This window comes from Saccoglossus kowalevskii, chromosome 12 (genome assembly GCF_978046115.1).
Source record: "Saccoglossus kowalevskii chromosome 12, keSacKowa6.1, whole genome shotgun sequence".
NCBI classification, from domain to species: Eukaryota; Metazoa; Hemichordata; class Enteropneusta; family Harrimaniidae; genus Saccoglossus; species Saccoglossus kowalevskii.
The window spans coordinates 19,239,461-19,261,604 of record NC_140652.1 but is presented as its reverse complement, the minus strand read 5'-3'; the positions used below and the strand labels follow the sequence as shown (position 1 = coordinate 19,261,604).

Below are 22,144 nucleotides of genomic sequence, written 5' to 3'. Positions count from 1 at the left end.
GCTTTCTGTCAAAATAAACAAATCTTGCTTTAGTGGAATTACAACGAAGCAAAATTCATCTAAATATACAATACTTTAATTGCACGATTATCGCGTATACAGCGATCATAGGTTCCCATAGTTCACAGCGTTCGTAGAAGGCGAAATAACAGTGTTTTTAAAACGGTACTATTTAAAAAAAAAATCATCTCTTCTAAATTTGCCAATGATCAACGATAATGTGGACGAAAAACAAAACAGAAATAATGTCTCGAAGTTTAGAAATCATTGAATGTTTACAATATTAACAATTTTTTCGAGCAAATGTGCTTATAATATCATGATTTCAAAGTAGCGCCAATACTCGACGTGAACAGTGGATAAGAACGTTTCTAAAGTTAAAATAGCTTATGCAAAGACGTAATGTCGTTTTAAAAAAATATATTACGAATGAATGAGCGTTTTGTTATGAAAATATAATCTACACAATCTACATAATATATCCATACAGCCCTGTCTGCACTGAAAACAGACTTGTTTTTTCGATCGTATATGGTTTTAATACTTTTATCGACGTATAAATATCATACTACGCATGCTCATAGTTGCAATTCTCATTGAAAAAAACACGTGGTGTGTGGATCAATAAATTACGTCAGCACAGTAATCTATTGCACTTACAGACAGTAGTTAAGTCTTACATATAGATTGTCAATGTCAATTATGCAGTGGCGTGTACATTTCATCAATTCAACTCATGCTTACAAATTGCGAGCAATTGAATCGACGACGTATCCCTGGAGTATATTGAGATTTAGAACATTGCTGCAGCGTCCCAGTATCACGTTGTAGAAAAGAAAGCTTTATAAGCAGACATGCCAGACTGGCGGAAATTGAGTGGATCGGAGTATTAATATACTTAGTGAGCACGGAAGGCAAAACAACGACCTGCTGTATCAAGTTGCATACGTGTTTTGAGCCTCCGCGGTGCGTAACATTGGCGACAGCCTTCTTGTGTAACATTACTGTGCATTGTATACGCAACCGGGACGGCATTTGAAAGTTAGATACAATAATATTAGCTAGTAGTTGTTAAAGCTACATCAAACGTGATCACTGCCTGTCACGATCTTCCCATTAATCTAATTAGTATTGATAATAAACATATAAATACACTGGCGGCAAAAAACCGGCACACATGTGCCTATATTTTCTTGTTTACGATCGCGTCTGCGCTTTCCCATAAACTTGTCTCACAAGGATCTGAGTATGTTTTTATCACACGCCATTAATCGATGAGATATTTTTTTCTTCTCGAAAAAATTAGATAATTTCGCTCGAACTCGATTTGTGGCCAATTAATTTGTTAGGCAATCTATATGTAACTATCAGACGATTTTAAAGCAGGAGGGTATTCACTTGTTTGTAAACAATGACACGCTTTGACCATCTGACGCATGCGCAGGTGACGACCCCCGCTTTGAATAAATCATAATGCCTACACATTGACATATACATTATTGAACACAAAGTTTAAATTTAAGAAAGCTGTTTTTTAAAGCCATATTGCCTCGCTAACGTAATCTATCTTATACCTCACGTATTTATTTGTTTACAAATACAGTCCCGACTCAATCTGATTAAAATCTGATGTAGTGTACAGGCTTTAACTATTTTGGCTATAAACTTACTTATTCTATTTTTTTATTACCTTTGTTATTAATGCATTTTTATTTTATTATTTTACTTTGATTTTGATATTTTTTTGATTTCCGCCCTACATACATCTGATCCGACGCCTATGTAAGTCCCGTTCAAATCTCGCGTAAGTAACAGCCAATCACAGCCCCCCTTTTATACAGGCTGTCGGTTGTTTACTTTTCAGTGTAGCGATACTCTACGGGCAATCTTTCTGTACATTATATTTTGCCCACTTGAATAAACCATTAATAGAAAATTGCTAGTATATTTTTATTTACAAAAGAAATTCCACAACATTTTACAATTTTTGTCATTACATTGAATATTTTTTCACTTCCAACAAATGTGTACACTTCCTGATACATTTTCGCCAGCCAAGGTTCGTTTATTCAGTCATCGCTTCAATTTTACACCAAACACTGAGCATAATTATATAGAATGGAAGCAAAAAATAAGTAAATCGTAATGATTAGAACATCGTAAACAGCTATAGTAAACAATGCAAACTGATTTTAAATTGTATAACGGTCACCGGCCCACGGCATCGACGTAGAAAATTGAAGCAAACAAATATTTCCTGATCAATTGCGATGTGTTCCAAATAAAAAATAATTTATTCCAGTCCAAATCAGCTCAATTACTTTAATAAAGTGTTATTGTATAATGTACAAAATGTTGACACATTTTGATGAATATTTACAGCTACGGCTTCAATACTGTAGACGATTTTGGCCCGATCGCCAACAAAACATCACCCGTCTCCAGGGCAAGCGACTGGAAAAAGACACCGGTGTTCGGTCGAACCGGTGGGAACAAAATCGTTACTCCCAGAATAACTACGCAAAATAACGATCTAAACTTGAACCATTCGAGCTACAACATAAACACAAAAAAAAAGACTTTCGTTGCATTTGACAATGATAAACTTACCGAAAAGCCGTGTTTTTCTCGGTCGCTAACGTCGGTATAATCCGCCATTTTATTTGAGTGTGTTTGCCACCTGACTATGCCAGGTGACGTCATCATGTGCGCTATAGAAGGAGGTCTGTGATTCGTTGACTAAAATCGTCGATAGTGGGTCTCGTTGAAATCTCGTTACATAGGCATCAAGTCAGATGTATGTAGGGCGGAATTAAAAAAAAATCACAAAATCAAAATCAAAATAAAATAATAAAATGAAAAGGCATTAATAACAAAAGTAATAAAAAATAGAATAAGTTTATAGCCAAAATAATTTGCGCGGATAAACGTCACAGTGCCATTAATCTGTGTTATTTGCATGCATTATAAACTCTTACATTATCTTGCAGTACACATATGGTTCAAATAAAAAGTTATCCAATCTCATATTTCAAATGTTTTGAGATCCCGTATACGCGAATGACCGTCAAGATCTCGTGGAGAGCGAGAGCTGCACGTGACTTTGTCCCTCATACTACTATTCCGTTTTCTCCGTTATCGCATCCACTGTTGCTTTGACCTATGTAACCTTGTTATTAACAATAGTTGACGCGATAATGGGAGAGATTGAAAGCAAAAACACGTCGCGAGGTGCTCTCGCTCTCGGCGTCTAAATTTCATTCCCTAAAAAACCTAAATTCAAGTGCAGGGACCACATAGATTAATAGATATGTATTAACTGTGTTAGCCCCCCCCCCCAGCACCGGTTTCACTTGTTTCGAACTTACAGGCACACGGACAAAATTGATAACCTGTTATTCACGACCGTTTGCCACGATAAGCTTTATCAGTTAGACATAACTAACGAGATTGAAAGCTAATAAATACAACTCTGTGAGAAAACTTAGGATTAAAATTCCATAATATTTAATTACTACATGTGTTCAAGAGGAAACGAGGGAGCTACGAGCGTTTTTTTATCACATCCCCGAAGCAAGTAGTAAGAGCAGAGATGCATAACAAAATTGCAGACTTTATTGTTTCGAATTAATCGAAGCTGGTCGGAATCAGAAATGTTTCTTAAAGCGTTTTACCAATAACCATATCAGAATAAAGTCAACCCCTATTTACATTTGGAAAGATTACAAGTGGCGAATCGGCGGCGTAAGCTAAGAAATAATCGAATACTACAACTTCAACGGCGTTTTCAACTTTCACGTTTACTTTGTCAAAACAAAAATGTAATTATATTCAAACGTTCTCCATATTACATTGCTTATACACACTAAATGTCAGCAGAGTTTAATTTAACGCTAATTGTAGATTTGTTAGCAGCATTACATATACTTGACGTAACAACTTTGTTGACGAATATACCGCAAATACAACATATATCGAGTACTATCGTCTCTTCTCCACTTGCTTAACAATAGTTTGATGTTGTTTATGTCTACTGTTCCATATAGTGACAATCGTCGCTATGTAGGCCACATTAGCAACTTCGATAGGTAAGAAAGTTCTGCGCCGACTCAGCAACGCCCGCATATGTGAATGCAAATGTGTGGTTTACATTGTCCATATGGATGCAAGTATGTGGTTTATAATGTCGATCCTATTACAAGTGTGTGGTTTATAATGAACATATGAATACGAGTATGTGGTTTATAATGTCGATCCTAATACAAGTGGGTGGTTTATAATGACCATATGAATACGAGTATGTAGTTTATAATGTCGATTCTAATACAAGTAAGGGGTTTGTAATGATCATATGAATACGAGTATGTAGTTTATAATGTCGATCCTAATGCAATATGGGGTTTATAATTACCATATGAATACGAGTATGTGGTTTATAATGTCGATCCTAATACAAGTGTGTGGTTTGTAATGACCATATGAATACGAGTATGTAGTTTATAATGTCGATCCTAATGCATTATGGGGTTTATAATTACCATATGAATACGAGTATGTGGTTTATAATGTCGATCCTAATACAAGTGTGTGGTTTGTAATGACCATATGAATACGAGTATGTAGTTTATAATGTCGATCCTAATGCAATATGGGGTTTATAATTATCATATGAATACGAGTATGTGGTTTATAATGTCGATCCAAATACAAGTGTGTGGTTTGTAATGACCATATGAATACGAGTATGTAGTTTATAATGTCGATTTTAATACAAGTGTGTGGTTTGTAATGACCATATGAATACGAGTATGTTGTTTATAATGTCGATCCTAATACAAGTGTGTGGTTTGTAATGACCATATGAATACGAGTATGTAGTTTATAATGTCGATTCTAATACAAGTATGGGGTTTGTAATGACCATATGAATACGAGTATGTTGTATATAATGTCGATCCTAATACAATATGGGGTTTATAATGACCATATGAATACGACTATGTAGTTTATAATGTCGATCTTAATACAAGTGTGTGGTTTGTAATGACCATATGAATACGAGTATGTAGTTTATAATGTCGATTCTAATACAAGTATGGGTTTGTAATGACCATATGAATACGAGTATGTAGTTTATAATGTCGATTCTAATACAAGTATGGGGTTTGTAATGACCATATTAATACGAGTATGTAGTTTATAATGTCGATTCTAATACAAGTGTGTGGTTTGTAATGACCATATGAATACGAGTATGTAGTTTATAATGTCGATTCTAATACAAGTATGGGGTTTGTAATGACCATATGAATACGAGTATGTAGTTTATAATGTCGATTCTAATACAAGTATGGGGTTTGTAATGACCATATGAATACGAGTATGTAGTTTATAATGTCGATTCTAATACAAGTATGGGGTTTGTAATGACCATATGAATACGAGTATGTAGTTTATAATGTCGATCCTAATACAAGTGTGTGGTTTGTAATGACCATATGAATACGAGTATGTAGTTTATAATGTCGATTCTAATACAAGTGTGTGGTTTGTAATGACCATATGAATACGAGTATGTAGTTTATAATGTCGATTCTAATACAAGTATGGGGTTTGTAATGACCATATGAATACAAGTATGTAGTTTATAATGTCGATCCTAATACAAGTGTGTGGTTTGTAATGACCATATGAATACGAGTAAGTAGTTTATAATGTCGATTCTAATACAAGTATGGGGTTTATAATGACCATATGAATACGAGTATGTGGTTTATAATGTCGATCCTAATACAAGTGTTTGGTTTATAATGACCATATGAATACGAGTATATGGTTTATAATGTTGATCCTATTACAAGTATGGGGTTTGTAATGGCCATATGAATACGAGTATGTGGTTTATAATGTCGATCCTAATACAATATGTGGTTTATAATGACCATATGAATACGAGTATGTGGTTTATAATGTCGATCCTAATACAAGTATGGGGTTTGTAATATCGATCCTAAGACAAGTGGGTGATTTGTAATGACCATATGAATACGAGTATGTAGTTTATAATGTCGATCCTATTACAAGTATGGGGTTTGTAATGACCATATTAATACGAGTATGTAGTTTATAATGTCGATCCTAAGACAAGTATGGGGTTTGTAATGACCATATTAATACGAGTATGTGGTTTATAATGTCAATCCTAAGACAAGTATGGGGTTTGTAATGACCATATTAATACGAGTATGTGGTTTATAATGTCGATCCTAATACAAGTGTGTGGTTTGTAATGACCATATTAATACGAGTATGTGGTTTATAATGTCGATCCAAATACAAGTATGGGGTTTGTAATGACCATATTAATACGAGTATGTGGTTTATAATGTCGATCCTAATACAAGTGTGTGGTTTGTAATGACCATATTAATACGAGTATGTAGTTTATAATGTCGATCCTAAGACAAGTCTGGGGTTTGTAATGACCATGTTAATACGAGTATGTGGTTTATAATGTCAATCCTAAGACAAGTATGGGGTTTGTAATGACCATATTAATACGAGTATGTGGTTTATAATGTCGATCCTAATACAATATGGGGTTTGTAATGACCATATTAATACGAGTATGTGGTTTATAATGTCAATCCTAAGACAAGTATGGTGTTTGTAATGACCATATTAATACGAGTATGTGGTTTATAATGTCGATCCTAATACAATATGGGGTTTGTAATGACCATATTAATACGAGTAAGTGGTTTATAATGTCAATCCTAAGACAAGTATGGGGTTTGTAATGACCATATTAATACGAGTATGTGGTTTATAATGTCGATCCTAAGACAAGTATGGGGTTTGTAATGACCATATGAATAGGAGTATGTGGTTTATAATGTCGATCCTAATACAATATGGGGTTTGTAATGACCATATTAATACGAGTATGTGGTTTATAATGTCAATCCTAAGACAAGTATGGGGTTTGTAATGACCATATTAATACGAGTATGTGGTTTATAATGTCGATCCTAATACAATATGGGGTTTGTAATGACCATATTAATACGAGTATGTGGTTTATAATGTCAATCCTAAGACAAGTATGGTGTTTGTAATGACCATATTAATACGAGTATGTGGTTTATAATGTCGATCCTAATACAATATGGGGTTTGTAATGACCATATTAATACGAGTAAGTGGTTTATAATGTCAATCCTAATACAAGTGTATGGTTTGTAATGACCATATTAATACGAGTATGTGGTTTATAATGTCGATCCTAATACAATATGGGGTTTGTAATGACCATATTTATACGAGTATGTGGTTTATAATGTCAATCCTAAGACAAGTATGGGGTTTGTAATGACCATATTAATACGAGTATGTGGTTTATAATGTCGATGCTAATACAAGTATGTGGTTTGTAATGACCATATTAATACGAGTATGTGGTTTATAATGTCGATTCTAAGACAAGTGGGTGGTTTGTAATGACCATATGAATACGAGTATGTAGTTTATAATGTCGATCCTAAGACAAGTATGGGGTTTGTAATGACCATATTAATACGAGTATGTAGTTTATAATGTCGATCCTAAGACAAGTATGGGGTTTGTAATGACCATATTAATACGAGTATGTGGTTTATAATGTCAATCCTAAGACAAGTATGGGGTTTGTAATGACCATATTAATACGAGTATGTGGTTTATAATGTCGATCCTAATACAAGTGTGTGGTTTGTAATGACCATATTAATACGAGTATGTGGTTTATAATGTCGATCCAAATACAAGTATGGGGTTTGTAATGACCATATTAATACGAGTATGTGGTTTATAATGTCGATCCTAATACAAGTGTGTGGTTTGTAATGACCATATTAATACGAGTATGTAGTTTATAATGTCGATCCTAAGACAAGTCTGGGGTTTGTAATGACCATATGAATACGAGTATGTAGTTTATAATGTCGATTCTAATACAAGTATGGGGTTTGTAATGACCATATTAATACGAGTATGTAGTTTATAATGTCGATTCTAATACAAGTATGGGGTTTGTAATGACCATATGAATACGAGTATGTAGTTTATAATGTCGATCCTAATACAAGTGTGTGGTTTGTAATGACCATATGAATACGAGTATGTAGTTTATAATGTCGATTCTAATACAAGTGTGTGGTTTGTAATGACCATATGAATACGAGTATGTAGTTTATAATGTCGATTCTAATACAAGTATGGGGTTTGTAATGACCATATGAATACGAGTATGTAGTTTATAATGTCGATCCTAATACAAGTGTGTGGTTTGTAATGACCATATGAATACGAGTAAGTAGTTTATAATGTCGATTCTAATACAAGTATGGGGTTTATAATGACCATATGAATACGAGTATGTGGTTTATAATGTCGATCCTAATACAAGTGTTTGGTTTATAATGACCATATGAATACGAGTATATGGTTTATAATGTTGATCCTATTACAAGTATGGGGTTTGTAATGGCCATATGAATACGAGTATGTGGTTTATAATGTCGATCCTAATACAATATGTGGTTTATAATGACCATATGAATACGAGTATGTGGTTTATAATGTCGATCCTAATACAAGTATGGGGTTTGTAATATCGATCCTAAGACAAGTGGGTGATTTGTAATGACCATATGAATACGAGTATGTAGTTTGTAATGTCGATCCTATTACAAGTATGGGGTTTGTAATGACCATATTAATACGAGTATGTGGTTTATAATGTCCATTCTAAGACAAGTATGGGGTTTGTAATGACCATATTAATACGAGTATGTGGTTTATAATGTCGATCCTAAGACAAGTATGGGGTTTATAATGATCACATGGATAAGAATATGTGGTTTATAATGTCGATTCGAATACAAGTATGGGCTTTGTAATGACCATATTAATACGAGTATGTGGTTTATAATGTCGATCCTAATACAAGTATGTGGCTTATAATGACCATATTAATACGAGTATGTGGTTTATAATGTCAATCCTAAGACAAGTATGGGGTTTGTAATGACCATATTAATACGAGTATGTGGTTTATAATGTCGATCCTAATACAAGTATGTGGTTTGTAATGACCATATTAATACGAGTATGTGGTTTATAATGTCGATTCTAAGACAAGTGGGTGGTTTGTAATGACCATATGAATACGAGTATGTAGTTTATAATGTCGATCCTAAGACAAGTATGGGGTTTGTAATGACCATATTAATACGAGTATGTAGTTTATAATGTCGATCCTAAGACAAGTATGGGGTTTGTAATGACCATATTAATACGAGTATGTGGTTTATAATGTCAATCCTAAGACAAGTATGGGGTTTGTAATGACCATATTAATACGAGTATGTGGTTTATAATGTCGATCCTAATACAAGTGTGTGGTTTGTAATGACCATATTAATACGAGTATGTGGTTTATAATGTCGATCCAAATACAAGTATGGGGTTTGTAATGACCATATTAATACGAGTATGTGGTTTATAATGTCGATCCTAATACAAGTGTGTGGTTTGTAATGACCATATTAATACGAGTATGTAGTTTATAATGTCGATCCTAAGACAAGTCTGGGGTTTGTAATGACCATATTAATACGAGTATGTGGTTTATAATGTCAATCCTAAGACAAGTATGGGGTTTGTAATGACCATATTAATACGAGTATGTGGTTTATAATGTCGATCCTAATACAATATGGGGTTTGTAATGACCATATTAATACGAGTATGTGGTTTATAATGTCAATCCTAAGACAAGTATGGTGTTTGTAATGACCATATTAATACGAGTATGTGGTTTATAATGTCGATCCTAATACAATATGGGGTTTGTAATGACCATATTAATACGAGTAAGTGGTTTATAATGTCAATCCTAAGACAAGTATGGGGTTTGTAATGACCATATTAATACGAGTATGTGGTTTATAATGTCGATCCTAAGACAAGTATGGGGTTTGTAATGACCATATGAATAGGAGTATGTGGTTTATAATGTCGATCCTAATACAATATGGGGTTTGTAATGACCATATTAATACGAGTATGTGGTTTATAATGTCAATCCTAAGACAAGTATGGGGTTTGTAATGACCATATTAATACGAGTATGTGGTTTATAATGTCAATCCTAATACAAGTGTATGGTTTGTAATGACCATATTAATACGAGTATGTGGTTTATAATGTCGATCCTAATACAATATGGGGTTTGTAATGACCATATTTATACGAGTATGTGGTTTATAATGTCAATCCTAAGACAAGTATGGGGTTTGTAATGACCATATTAATACGAGTATGTGGTTTATAATGTCGATGCTAATACAAGTATGTGGTTTGTAATGACCATATTAATACGAGTATGTGGTTTATAATGTCGATTCTAAGACAAGTGGGTGGTTTGTAATGACCATATGAATACGAGTATGTAGTTTATAATGTCGATCCTAAGACAAGTATGGGGTTTGTAATGACCATATTAATACGAGTATGTAGTTTATAATGTCGATCCTAAGACAAGTATGGGGTTTGTAATGACCATATTAATACGAGTATGTGGTTTATAATGTCAATCCTAAGACAAGTATGGGGTTTGTAATGACCATATTAATACGAGTATGTGGTTTATAATGTCGATCCTAATACAAGTGTGTGGTTTGTAATGACCATATTAATACGAGTATGTGGTTTATAATGTCGATCCAAATACAAGTATGGGGTTTGTAATGACCATATTAATACGAGTATGTGGTTTATAATGTCGATCCTAATACAAGTGTGTGGTTTGTAATGACCATATTAATACGAGTATGTAGTTTATAATGTCGATCCTAAGACAAGTCTGGGGTTTGTAATGACCATATGAATACGAGTATGTAGTTTATAATGTCGATTCTAATACAAGTATGGGGTTTGTAATGACCATATGAATACGAGTATGTAGTTTATAATGTCGATTCTAATACAAGTATGGGGTTTGTAATGACCATATGAATACGAGTATGTAGTTTATAATGTCGATCCTAATACAAGTGTGTGGTTTGTAATGACCATATGAATACGAGTATGTGGTTTATAATGTCGATCCTAATACAAGTGTTTGGTTTATAATGACCATATGAATACGAGTATATGGTTTATAATGTTGATCCTATTACAAGTATGGGGTTTGTAATGTCCATATGAATACGAGTATGTGGTTTATAATGTCGATCCTAATACAATATGTGGTTTATAATGACCATATGAATACGAGTATGTGGTTTATAATGTCGATCCTAATACAAGTATGGGGTTTGTAATATCGATCCTAAGACAAGAGGGTGATTTGTAATGACCATATGAATACGAGTATGTAGTTTATAATGTCGATCCTATTACAAGTATGGGGTTTGTAATGACCATATTAATACGAGTATGTGGTTTATAATGTCGATTCTAAGACAAGTATGGGGTTTGTAATGACCATATTAATACGAGTATGTGGTTTATAATGTCGATCCTAAGACAAGTATGGGGTTTATAATGATCACATGAATAAGAATATGTGGTTTATAATGTCGATTCGAATACAAGTATGGGCTTTGTAATGACCATATTAATACGAGTATGTGGTTTATAATGTCGATCCTAATACAAGTATGTGGCTTATAATGACCATATTAATACGAGTATGTGGTTTATAATGTCAATCCTAAGACAAGTATGGGGTTTGTAATGACCATATTAATACGAGTATGTGGTTTATAATGTCGATCCTAATACAAGTATGTGGTTTGTAATGACCATATGAATACGAGTATGTAGTTTATAATGTCGATCCTAAGACAAGTATGGGGTTTGTAATGACCATATTAATACGAGTATGTAGTTTATAATGTCGATCCTAAGACAAGTATGGGGTTTGTAATGACCATATTAATACGAGTATGTGGTTTATAATGTCAATCCTAAGACAAGTATGGGGTTTGTAATGACCATATTAATACGAGTATGTGGTTTATAATGTCGATCCTAATACAAGTGTGTGGTTTGTAATGACCATATTAATACGAGTATGTGGTTTATAATGTCGATCCAAATACAAGTATGGGGTTTGTAATGACCATATTAATACGAGTATGTGGTTTATAATGTCGATCCTAATACAAGTGTGTGGTTTGTAATGACCATATTAATACGAGTATGTAGTTTATAATGTCGATCCTAAGACAAGTCTGGGGTTTGTAATGACCATATTAATACGAGTATGTGGTTTATAATGTCAATCCTAAGACAAGTATGGGGTTTGTAATGACCATATTAATACGAGTATGTGGTTTATTATGTCGATCCTAATACAATATGGGGTTTGTAATGACCATATTAATACGAGTATGTGGTTTATAATGTCAATCCTAAGACAAGTATGGGGTTTGTAATGACCATATTAATACGAGTATGTGGTTTATAATGTCGATCCTAATACAATATGGGGTTTGTAATGACCATATTAATACGAGTAAGTGGTTTATAATGTCAATCCTAAGACAAGTATGGGGTTTGTAATGACCATATTAATACGAGTATGTGGTTTATAATGTCGATCCTAAGACAAGTATGGGGTTTGTAATGACCATATTAATAGGAGTATGTGGTTTATAATGTCGATCCTAATACAATATGGGGTTTGTAATGACCATATTAATACGAGTATGTGGTTTATAATGTCAATCCTAAGACAAGTATGGGGTTTGTAATGACCATATTAATACGAGTATGTGGTTTATAATGTCAATCCTAATACAAGTGTGTGGTTTGTAATGACCATATTAATACGAGTATGTGGTTTATAATGTCGATCCTAATACAATATGGGGTTTGTAATGACCATATTTATACGAGTATGTGGTTTATAATGTCAATCCTAAGACAAGTATGGGGTTTGTAATGACCATATTAATACGAGTATGTGGTTTATAATGTCAATCCTAAGACAAGTATGGGGTTTGTAATGACCATATTAATACGAGTATGTGGTTTATAATGTCGATCCTAATACAAGTATGTGGTTTGTAATGACCATATTAATACGAGTATGTGGTTTATAATGTCGATTCTAAGACAAGTGGGTGGTTTGTAATGACCATATGAATACGAGTATGTAGTTTATAATGTCGATCCTAAGACAAGTATGGGGTTTGTAATGACCATATTAATACGAGTATGTAGTTTATAATGTCGATCCTAAGACAAGTATGGGGTTTGTAATGACCATATTAATACGAGTATGTGGTTTATAATGTCCATCCTAAGACAAGTATGGGGTTTGTAATGACCATATTAATACGAGTATGTGGTTTATAATGTCGATCCTAATACAAGTGTGTGGTTTGTAATGACCATATTAATACGAGTATGTGGTTTATAATGTCGATCCAAATACAAGTATGGGGTTTGTAATGACCATATTAATACGAGTATGTGGTTTATAATGTCGATCCTAATACAAGTGTGTGGTTTGTAATGACCATATTAATACGAGTATGTAGTTTATAATGTCGATCCTAAGACAAGTCTGGGGTTTGTAATGACCATATTAATACGAGTATGTGGTTTATAATGTCAATCCTAAGACAAGTATGGGGTTTGTAATGACCATATTAATACGAGTATGTGGTTTATTATGTCGATCCTAATACAATATGGGGTTTGTAATGACCATATTAATACGAGTATGTGGTTTATAATGTCAATCCTAAGACAAGTATGGGGTTTGTAATGACCATATTAATACGAGTATGTGGTTTATAATGTCGATCCTAATACAATATGGGGTTTGTAATGACCATATTAATACGAGTAAGTGGTTTATAATGTCAATCCTAAGACAAGTATGGGGTTTGTAATGACCATATTAATACGAGTATGTGGTTTATAATGTCGATCCTAAGACAAGTATGGGGTTTGTAATGACCATATTAATAGGAGTATGTGGATTATAATGTCGATCCTAATACAATATGGGGTTTGTAATGACCATATTAATACGAGTATGTGGTTTATAATGTCAATCCTAAGACAAGTATGGGGTTTGTAATGACCATATTAATACGAGTATGTGGTTTATAATGTCAATCCTAATACAAGTGTGTGGTTTGTAATGACCATATTAATACGAGTATGTGGTTTATAATGTCGATCCTAATACAATATGGGGTTTGTAATGACCATATTTATACGAGTATGTGGTTTATAATGTCAATCCTAAGACAAGTATGGGGTTTGTAATGACCATATTAATACGAGTATGTGGTTTATAATGTCGATGCTAATACAAGTATGTGGTTTGTAATGACCATATTAATACGAGTATGTGGTTTATAATGTCGATTCTAAGACAAGTGGGTGGTTTGTAATGACCATATGAATACGAGTATGTAGTTTATAATGTCGATCCTAAGACAAGTATGGGGTTTGTAATGACCATATTAATACGAGTATGTGGTTTATAATGTCGATCCTAAGACAAGTATGGGGTTTGTAATGACCATATTAATACGAGTATGTGGTTTATAATGTCAATTCTAAGACAAGTGGGTGGTTTGTAATGACCATATGAATACGAGTATGTAGTTTATAATGTCGATTCTAAGACAAGTGGGTGGTTTGTAATGACCATATGAATACGAGTATGTAGTTTATAATGTCGATCCTAAGACAAGTATGGGGTTTGTAATGACCATATTAATACGAGTATGTAGTTTATAATGTCGATCCTAAGACAAGTATGGGGTTTGTAATGACCATATTAATACGAGTATGTAGTTTATAATGTCGATCCTAAGACAAGTCTGGGGTTTGTAATGACCATATTAATACGAGTATGTGGTTTATAATGTCAATCCTAAGACAAGTATGGGGTTTGTAATGACCATATTAATACGAGTATGTGGTTTATTATGTCGATCCTAATACAATATGGGGTTTGTAATGACCATATTAATACGAGTATGTGGTTTATAATGTCAATCCTAAGACAAGTATGGGGTTTGTAATGACCATATTAATACGAGTATGTGGTTTATAATGTCGATCCTAATACAATATGGGGTTTGTAATGACCATATTAATACGAGTAAGTGGTTTATAATGTCAATCCTAAGACAAGTATGGGGTTTGTAATGACCATATTAATACGAGTATGTGGTTTATAATGTCGATCCTAAGACAAGTATGGGGTTTGTAATGACCATATTAATAGGAGTATGTGGTTTATAATGTCGATCCTAATACAATATGGGGTTTGTAATGACCATATTAATACGAGTATGTGGTTTATAATGTCAATCCTAAGACAAGTATGGGGTTTGTAATGACCATATTAATACGAGTATGTGGTTTATAATGTCAATCCTAATACAAGTGTGTGGTTTGTAATGACCATATTAATACGAGTATGTGGTTTATAATGTCGACCCTAATACAATATGGGGTTTGTAATGACCATATTTATACGAGTATGTGGTTTATAATGTCAATCCTAAGACAAGTATGGGGTTTGTAATGACCATATTAATACGAGTATGTGGTTTATAATGTCAATCCTAAGACAAGTATGGGGTTTGTAATGACCATATTAATACGAGTATGTGGTTTATAATGTCGATCCTAATACAAGTATGTGGTTTGTAATGACCATATTAATACGAGTATGTGGTTTATAATGTCGATTCTAAGACAAGTGGGTGGTTTGTAATGACCATATGAATACGAGTATGTAGTTTATAATGTCGATCCTAAGACAAGTATGGGGTTTGTAATGACCATATTAATACGAGTATGTAGTTTATAATGTCGATCCTAAGACAAGTATGGGGTTTGTAATGACCATATTAATACGAGTATGTGGTTTATAATGTCCATCCTAAGACAAGTATGGGGTTTGTAATGACCATATTAATACGAGTATGTGGTTTATAATGTCGATCCTAATACAAGTGTGTGGTTTGTAATGACCATATTAATACGAGTATGTGGTTTATAATGTCGATCCAAATACAAGTATGGGGTTTGTAATGACCATATTAATACGAGTATGTGGTTTATAATGTCGATCCTAATACAAGTGTGTGGTTTGTAATGACCATATTAATACGAGTATGTAGTTTATAATGTCGATCCTAAGACAAGTCTGGGGTTTGTAATGACCATATTAATACGAGTATGTGGTTTATAATGTCAATCCTAAGACAAGTATGGGGTTTGTAATGACCATATTAATACGAGTATGTGGTTTATTATGTCGATCCTAATACAATATGGGGTTTGTAATGACCATATTAATACGAGTATGTGGTTTATAATGTCAATCCTAAGACAAGTATGGGGTTTGTAATGACCATATTAATACGAGTATGTGGTTTATAATGTCGATCCTAATACAATATGGGGTTTGTAATGACCATATTAATACGAGTAAGTGGTTTATAATGTCAATCCTAAGACAAGTATGGGGTTTGTAATGACCATATTAATACGAGTATGTGGTTTATAATGTCGATCCTAAGACAAGTATGGGGTTTGTAATGACCATATTAATAGGAGTATGTGGTTTATAATGTCGATCCTAATACAATATGGGGTTTGTAATGACCATATTAATACGAGTATGTGGTTTATAATGTCAATCCTAAGACAAGTATGGGGTTTGTAATGACCATATTAATACGAGTATGTGGTTTATAATGTCAATCCTAATACAAGTGTGTGGTTTGTAATGACCATATTAATACGAGTATGTGGTTTATAATGTCGATCCTAATACAATATGGGGTTTGTAATGACCATATTTATACGAGTATGTGGTTTATAATGTCAATCCTAAGACAAGTATGGGGTTTGTAATGACCATATTAATACGAGTATGTGGTTTATAATGTCGATGCTAATACAAGTATGTGGTTTGTAATGACCATATTAATACGAGTATGTGGTTTATAATGTCGATTCTAAGACAAGTGGGTGGTTTGTAATGACCATATGAATACGAGTATGTAGTTTATAATGTCGATCCTAAGACAAGTATGGGGTTTGTAATGACCATATTAATACGAGTATGTGGTTTATAATGTCGATCCTAAGACAAGTATGGGGTTTGTAATGACCATATTAATACGAGTATGTGGTTTATAATGTCAATTCTAAGACAAGTGGGTGGTTTGTAATGACCATATGAATACGAGTATGTAGTTTATAATGTCGATTCTAAGACAAGTGGGTGGTTTGTAATGACCATATGAATACGAGTATGTAGTTTATAATGTCGATCCTAAGACAAGTATGGGGTTTGTAATGACCATATTAATACGAGTATGTAGTTTATAATGTCGATCCTAAGACAAGTATGGGGTTTGTAATGACCATATTAATACGAGTATGTGGTTTATAATGTCAATCCTAAGACAAGTATGGGGTTTGTAATGACCATATTAATACGAGTATGTGGTTTATAATGTCGATCCTAATACAAGTGTGTGGTTTGTAATGACCATATTAATACGAGTATGTGGTTTATAATGTCGATCCAAATACAAGTATGGGGTTTGTAATGACCATATTAATACGAGTATGTGGTTTATAATGTCGATCCTAATACAAGTGTGTGGTTTGTAATGACCATATTAATACGAGTATGTAGTTTATAATGTCGATCCTAAGACAAGTCTGGGGTTTGTAATGACCATATTAATACGAGTATGTGGTTTATAATGTCAATCCTAAGACAAGTATGGGGTTTGTAATGACCATATTAATACGAGTATGTGGTTTATTATGTCGATCCTAATACAATATGGGGTTTGTAATGACCATATTAATACGAGTATGTGGTTTATAATGTCAATCCTAAGACAAGTATGGGGTTTGTAATGACCATATTAATACGAGTATGTGGTTTATAATGTCGATCCTAATACAATATGGGGTTTGTAATGACCATATTAATACGAGTAAGTGGTTTATAATGTCAATCCTAAGACAAGTATGGGGTTTGTAATGACCATATTAATACGAGTATGTGGTTTATAATGTCGATCCTAAGACAAGTATGGGGTTTGTAATGACCATATTAATAGGAGTATGTGGTTTATAATGTCGATCCTAATACAATATGGGGTTTGTAATGACCATATTAATACGAGTATGTGGTTTATAATGTCAATCCTAAGACAAGTATGGGGTTTGTAATGACCATATTAATACGAGTATGTGGTTTATAATGTCAATCCTAATACAAGTGTGTGGTTTGTAATGACCATATTAATACGAGTATGTGGTTTATAATGTCGATCCTAATACAATATGGGGTTTGTAATGACCATATTTATACGAGTATGTGGTTTATAATGTCAATCCTAAGACAAGTATGGGGTTTGTAATGACCATATTAATACGAGTATGTGGTTTATAATGTCGATGCTAATACAAGTATGTGGTTTGTAATGACCATATTAATACGAGTATGTGGTTTATAATGTCGATTCTAAGACAAGTGGGTGGTTTGTAATGACCATATGAATACGAGTATGTAGTTTATAATGTCGATCCTAAGACAAGTATGGGGTTTGTAATGACCATATTAATACGAGTATGTAGTTTATAATGTCGATCCTAAGACAAGTATGGGGTTTGTAATGACCATATTAATACGAGTATGTGGTTTATAATGTCAATCCTAAGACAAGTATGGGGTTTGTAATGACCATATTAATACGAGTATGTGGTTTATAATGTCGATCCTAATACAAGTGTGTGGTTTGTAATGACCATATTAATACGAGTATGTGGTTTATAATGTCGATCCAAATACAAGTATGGGGTTTGTAATGACCATATTAATACGAGTATGTGGTTTATAATGTCGATCCTAATACAAGTGTGTGGTTTGTAATGACCATATTAATACGAGTATGTAGTTTATAATGTCGATCCTAAGACAAGTCTGGGGTTTGTAATGACCATATTAATACGAGTATGTGGTTTATAATGTCAATCCTAAGACAAGTATGGGGTTTGTAATGACCATATTAATACAAGTATGTGGTTTATAATGTCGATCCTAATACAAGTGTGTGGTTTGTAATGACCATATTAATACGAGTATGTGGTTTATAATGTCGATCCTAATACAAGTGTGTGGTTTGTAATGACCATATTAATACGAGTATGTGGTTTATAATGTCGATCCAAATACAATATGGGGTTTGTAATGACCATATTAATACGAGTATGTGGTTTCTAATGTCGATCCTAATACAAGTGTGTGGTTTGTAATGACCATATTAATACGAGTATGTGGTTTATCATGTCGATCCTAATACAAGTATGTGGTTTGTAATGACCATATGAATACGAGTATGTGGTTTATAACGTCGATCCTAATACAATATGGGGTTTGTAATGACCATATTAATACGAGTATGTGGTTTATAATGTCAATCCTAAGACAAGTATGGGGTTTGTAATGACCATATTAATACGAGTATGTGGTTTATAATGTCGATCCTAATACAATATGGGGTTTGTAATGACCATATTAATACGAGTAAGTGGTTTATAATGTCAATCCTAAGACAAGTATGGGGTTTGTAATGACCATATTAATACGAGTATGTGGTTTATAATGTCGATCCTAAGACAAGTATGGGGTTTGTAATGATCATATTAATACGAGTATGTGGTTTATAATGTCGATCCTAATACAATATGGGGTTTGTAATGACCATATTAATACGAGTATGTGGTTTATAATGTCAATCCTAAGACAAGTATGGGGTTTGTAATGACCATATTATAACGAGTATGTGGTTTATAATGTCGATCCTAAGACAAGTATGGGGTTTGTAATGACCATATTAATACGAGTATGTGGTTTATAATGTCAATCCTAAGACAAGTATGGGGTTTGTAATGACCATATTAATACGAGTATGTGGTTTATAATGTAAATCCTAATACAAGTGTGTGGTTTGTAATGACCATATTAATACGAGTATGTGGTTTATAATGTCGATCCAAATACAATATGGGGTTTGTAATGACCATATTAATACGAGTATGTGGTTTATAATGTCGATCCTAAGACAAGTATGGGGTTTGTAATGACCATATTATTACGAGTATGTGGTTTATAATGTCGATCCTAAGACAAGTATGGGGTTTGTAATGACCATATTAATACGAGTATGTGGTTTATAATGTCAATCCTAAGACAAGTATGGGGTTTGTAATGACCATATTAATACGAGTATGTGGTTTATAATGTCAATCCTAATACAAGTGTGTGGTTTGTAATGACCATATTAATACGAGTATGTGGTTTATAATGTCAATCCTAATACAAGTGTGTGGTTTGTAATGACCATATTAATACGAGTATGTGGTTTATAATGTCGATCCTAATACAAGTGTGTGGTTTGTAATGACCATATTAATACGAGTATGTGGTTTATCATGTCGATCCTAATACAAGTATGTGGTTTGTAATGACCATATGAATACGAGTATGTGGTTTATAACGTCGATCCTAATACAATATGGGGTTTGTAATGACCATATTAATACGAGTATGTGGTTTATAATGTCAATCCTAAGACAAGTATGGGGTTTGTAATGACCATATTAATACGAGTATGTGGTTTATAATGTCGATCCTAATACAAGTATGTGGCTTATAATGACCATATTAATACGAGTATGTGGTTTATAATGTCAATCCTAAGACAAGTATGGGGTTTGTAATGACCATATTAATACGAGTAGGTGGTTTATAATGTCGATCCTAATACAAGTATGTGGTTTGTAATGACCATATTAATACGAGTATGTGGTTTATAATGTCGATTCTAAGACAAGTGGGTGGTTTGTAATGACCATATGAATACGAGTATGTAGTTTATAATGTCGATCCTAAGACAAGTATGGGGTTTGTAATGACCATATTAATACGAGTATGTAGTTTATAATGTCGATCCTAAGACAAGTATGGGGTTTGTAATGACCATATTAATACGAGTATGTGGTTTATAATGTCAATCCTAAGACAAGTATGGGGTTTGTAATGACCATATTAATACGAGTATGTGGTTTATAATGTCGATCCTAATACAAGTGTGTGGTTTGTAATGACCATATTAATACGAGTATGTGGTTTATAATGTCGATCCAAATACAAGTATGGGGTTTGTAATGACCATATTAATACGAGTATGTGGTTTATAATGTCGATTCTAATACAAGTGTGTGGTTTGTAATGACCATGTTAATACGAGTATGTAGTTTATAATGTCGATCCTAAGACAAGTCTGGGGTTTGTAATGACCATATTAATACGAGTATGTGGTTTATAATGTCAATCCTAAGACAAGTATGGGGTTTGTAATGACCATATTAATACGAGTATGTGGTTTATAATGTCGATCCTAATACAATATGGGGTTTGTAATGACCATATTAATACGAGTATGTGGTTTATAATGTCAATCCTAAGACAAGTATGGGGTTTGTAATGACCATATTAATACGAGTATGTGGTTTATAATGTCAATCCTAATACAATATGGGGTTTGTAATGACCATATTAATACGAGTAAGTGGTTTATAATGTCAATCCTAAGACAAGTATGGGGTTTGTAATGACCATATTAATACGAGTATGTGGTTTATAATGTCGATCCTAAGACAAGTATGGGGTTTGTAATGACCATATTAATAGGAGTATGTGGTTTATAATGTCGATCCTAATACAATATGGGGTTTGTAATGACCATATTAATACGAGTATGTGGTTTATAATGTCAATCCTAAGACAAGTATGGGGTTTGTAATGACCATATTAATACGAGTATGTGGTTTATAATGTCAATCCTAATACAAGTGTGTGGTTTGTAATGACCATATTAATACGAGTATGTGGTTTATAATGTCGATCCTAATACAATATGGGGTTTGTAATGACCATATTTATACGAGTATGTGGTTTATAATGTCAATCCTAAGACAAGTATGGGGTTTGTAATGACCATATTAATACGAGTATGTG

At 33.2% G+C, this 22,144-nt stretch overlaps 1 protein-coding gene across 3 annotated transcripts in view; it reads right to left on the bottom strand.

The window, feature by feature from the left end:
* LOC144363521 (ly6/PLAUR domain-containing protein 6-like) overlaps positions 1–22,144 on the bottom strand; it is a 61,925-nt gene that overhangs the window by 21,812 nt on the left and 17,969 nt on the right. The window contains exon 1 of one of the 3 annotated variants that reach the window (XM_085506165.1): positions 2,611–2,784. The exons of the other annotated variants lie outside the window; for them this stretch is intronic. Within the exon in view, the coding sequence (XP_085362291.1) occupies positions 2,611–2,706 (96 nt within the window). The 5' untranslated portion in view covers positions 2,707–2,784. Of the gene's footprint in view, positions 1–2,610; positions 2,785–22,144 lie in introns of those variants that run through there. 3 annotated transcript variants of the gene reach the window in all.